At 45.0% G+C, this 4,051-nt stretch overlaps 1 protein-coding gene across 1 annotated transcript in view; it reads left to right on the top strand.

Annotated features, from left to right (window-relative positions):
• Positions 1-1,667: 1,667 nt before the first annotated feature.
• The window catches only part of CTDSPL2 (CTD (carboxy-terminal domain, RNA polymerase II, polypeptide A) small phosphatase like 2), a 19,511-nt gene continuing 17,127 nt past the window's right edge, over positions 1,668-4,051 (top strand). The window contains exon 1 of the mRNA XM_008949115.1: positions 1,668-1,872. Within this exon, the coding sequence (XP_008947363.1) occupies positions 1,681-1,872 (192 nt within the window). The 5' untranslated portion in view covers positions 1,668-1,680. The remainder of the gene's footprint in view (positions 1,873-4,051) is intronic.

Here is a 4,051-nt window from a genome sequence, read left to right as displayed (position 1 = left end):
AATTGAGAATTTTTTTGCTAAGTCTTCTAAAAATAGTGTCAGGAGATATGTTATTCCTCGTTAGCTGGAACACCTTGCATTTGGGATTGAGATTTAACCAACTGTGAACAAATGCAGGTGTCTGCAGGTTTTGGACTTGTTTAGAAAACTATTATCATGGTATTTCTGTGTCTGGGAATCACACGAGTGCCACCACAGCCTTTTCCTAACCAAGACAGCAGTTGTGATGTCACATTGGAAATACAAGGGCTGGAACCCCTCTGCTGGGAGGCCAGCAGGAGAGAGCTGGGCTTGTTCAGCCTGGAGAGGAGAAGGCTCCAGGGAGACCTTCTGGTGGCCTTTCAGTATCTGAAGGGGGCCTGTCAGAAAGCTGGGGAGGGACTTTTTGCAAGGGCTTGTAGTGCTAGGATGAAGAGTGATGGGTTCAAACTGGAAGAGGGGAGATTTAGATTAGATGTAAGGAAGAAGTTTTTCACTCTGAGGGTGCTGAGACACTGGCCCAGGTTGCCCAGGGAAGCTGTGGATGTTCCAGCACTGCAGGTGTTCAAGGCCAGGTTGGATGGGGCTTGGAGCAACCTGGTCTGGTGGGAGGTGTCCTGCCCATGGCAGGGGGGCTGGAACTGAATGATCTCTGAGATCCCTTCCAACCCAAATTAGTCTGTGGTTCTGTAAAATGTACAGATTATTCTGGCTATTCAGCAGTGAGACACATGCAAAATGAACTTCAGAAGATCAAATTCCTGTCATGATAAGCACATGCTTTTTTTATAAAAAGATGATGAGTTTTGTCATGACTTCAGCTAGGGAATGTGTATTGCTTCTCACCTGTATTTCTGTGCATTACAGCTCGGGTGGATTGCTTGTCACTTCTTTTTTCTGCTCCTGGTCCAATACATGCAGAATTTCAAGCCCATGAGTAGTCCCATTCAGATCCAGCCCTGCAGGAGCTGCAGAAGGCACAGCCCTTGGTCCAGAACAGCAGTGCTATTTATGTACAAATTCAGCTATACCAGCAGTCCAGTTGGAGGTCGGGGATAAATGGGACACATTCCTGGGAACAGCCTTTTGCTCTATTTCAATAAATACTGCCCTTGCATTAGTCTTCCTGTGCTCTGATCTTCTCCCCAAATACAGTTGTATCGAAGGTCAGTCTGCGGGTCCTGTGCTGAGCTGCTCTATCCTCACCCAGATTGAATACATAGTCTCCTTTATGATTTCTCCTTCTGAGAACACTTGACATGGATTTAGAGCTATGCCTGATCTCAGATTTAATGTGGAGAGCTAGAATGAAGGGCTGAGGAACACAGAGCTGGGAGGGGCTGCCTGGGTCACCAGCTCTACTCACCCCATGCTGCAGACACCAGGCACCGTAACGACCCCTTTCATCTTAAAAGCAGGTGGATCTTTTGTTCCTACTACTTGGATCAGAGGGCGATGCAAAAACCTCATGGATCTAATGGCTAGGCCAGATTCTGTTCATTTGTTCTGCCAGTCTTACACTTGAACTTCAACACCTCTTCTCCTGGATGTAAATGAAGCCTACAGATGGATGAGGAGCTCGGTGCGGCAGAGCGCTCGCGGTGTTACAGGAGTTTTGGAATTCCTGATCTGAAGCTCAATGCATTTCTTCAATGACTAAGTATTCTCCTTTTTCCCTTTATAGCTTTACATGTGGCACACATGAAGATGAGGCTGAGAACGCGGAAAGCTTCTCAGCAGTCGAATCAAATCCACACACAACGTGCTCTGAGGGCGAAGAGGAAACACTCGGAGGTGGAGGAGAGCTTACCTGTGGGTGGGGGAAAACCACAGAAAAATGAAACAGGCTTGTTGTCTTCAATCAAAAAGTTCATTAAAGGAAGCACACCCAAGGTACACCAGCATCTTTTTGCTTTTTCATTTGGTTAAATTTGAGTCAAAACCATTTCTATTAGGAACAAGTAAATGTGTAATGTGGTGGAAGCAAAACATTCCTGTGAGGAACTGGGAGGCAAGAAGCACCTCTGAGAGTTGTCAGGTAACAGATAATTTTTTTAAAGAAGACTTTCAAACCCTACAGGAGTTGATTCCAGGTGTATTTAAGACATTTCAATAAATCATGGGATGTAATACTTTGATATTTCTTTGTGAAAATGTTGAGTGATAACTCAGTAGATTTTTGATTTCTGTTTTAAGGATTCCTTGAATTTGGGAATTACTGTACTGGCAATTAAAAAAAGCAAGTCTGTAAACAGAAATTTGCTGAATATTTTTAGAATTTTTATTGAAAAAAGTTTGAGTCTGTCAGTCAGCAGAGGTCCAACCTCACACATGCAGCTCTCGTGAAGCTGATGAGACTCCTGGGCAAGGTCCTGTGGCAAGTGCTGCCCCCACCCAGTGGGTCCAGTTCAGCTCTTGTCAGGGCTAAACCTCTGCCCCTCGGCTGGCTTGATCCAGACAGAGCTGAACTTCACTGATCTTCACATGCTAAAACCTGTTGCATGTATGTTTTGAGGGTAATTTTATATATATATCACTTCACTGAGCTGAATTCAACCTTGGAATGGCTTCCAAAAACTCTGGGTTTCTTCTGTAGAGGTAGGCCAGTTAAAAAGCAACTTCCTTCAGTCCCAGCAGTCCAGATACTGGCACATAACTGTAAGGAGTGTCAAGAAGTCATAACTAAAAGTGCATCCCAAATTATGTGATAAATAAAAATGTTATAAATTCAGAAGTATTGTGAATGAAATGTTGAAATTATGATTTTGTAACAAGCTGAAGTTGAAGTCATTTTAAATTAACAGTATGGTCTTAAAATGCCAAAAACCTAGTGAAATCTAATGTTCATGGCATGCAGTAATTACCTGTCATAGAAGCACTGAGGTACTGACAAAGAAAAAATTCAGTAAAAACAAATGATTAAATTGGCTTATGTTTTGTTTTCCATTAAATGAGGATAATTAGTCCATTTTACATTCAGTGTCTATATTGCAGCTCAGTAGTGCAACATTTTGGCTGCAAAGCCACGGCAACAAAACACTGAAATCTAAGCAAAACATTTTACATTGGACTGTTGTGATAAGGGAAACACATCCTGGTGTCCTCTCCTGTGTCTCTGAGGCTTTGGTAACTTTCTCTCTTCCCCTCTTCATCTCCCAAATCTTTGGATTACTTTACATTCTTTTTTTTTTCCTTGACAGGTTTTTTAGTATAAAATATCCACATTTTTCTCCCATTCCCTTTCATGTCCTCTCCTGTGCCTGTGGCAGGACTTGGAGTGGGTCCAGTGGCATTAGCATGGCACGATACTGATACTGCCGGGCTATCTTCCAAAGTGCTAATGGCTTAACAAAGTAGTCTGGAGGCTGCCATGGCAACGTTAGAACTCTTTGAGCCAGCCTGTGTGTGCAGCTTGCACGGTGGCTCCTGTAGGGGTATGTGAAAATCACCACGGAGCTTGCAGGGATTTATGGCAAGAAGCAGCTTCATGGCAAGGAGATCTTGGCAGTGCTGTTTAACAGCTTTGCCCAGCACTGTTTGAAATCATAGAATCATAGAATCCTTTAGGTTGGAAGAGACCTTTAAGATCATCAAGTCCAACCATTGAGCCATTAGGGCTCTAAAATCCTCTGCTAAAACAGATCAGAATCTGTCAGGGTTGGAAGGGACCACAAGGATCACCCAGTTCCAACCCCTCTGCCATGAGCAGGGACACCTCCCACTAGATCAGGCTGCCCAGAGCCTCCTCCAGCCTGGCCTTAAAGACCCCCAGGGATGGGGCCTCAACCCCCTCCCTGGGCAACCCATTCCAGGGTCTCCCCACTCTCATGGGGAACAAATCATGGTGGGTGACATGGACAGTGGGGTTGAAGGAATCCTCAACAAGTTTGTGGGTGTCACCAAGCTGAGTGGTGAGGTCACTGTGGTGGAGGGAAGTGATGTCATCCAGAGGGACTAGGACAGACCAGAACCTTGCAGTTCAACAAGGCCAAGTGCAAGGTCCTGCACCTGGGGTGGGGCAGGTTGGTTGGGACAAACCCTGGTGCCAGCTCAGGCTGGGGGTGAGGGGATG

Source organism: Merops nubicus, unplaced genomic scaffold (genome assembly GCF_000691845.1).
Source record: "Merops nubicus isolate BGI_N331 unplaced genomic scaffold, ASM69184v1 scaffold19281, whole genome shotgun sequence".
Lineage (NCBI taxonomy): Eukaryota > Metazoa > Chordata > Aves > Coraciiformes > Meropidae > Merops > Merops nubicus.
This window is presented reverse-complemented; position numbering and strand designations above follow the sequence as displayed.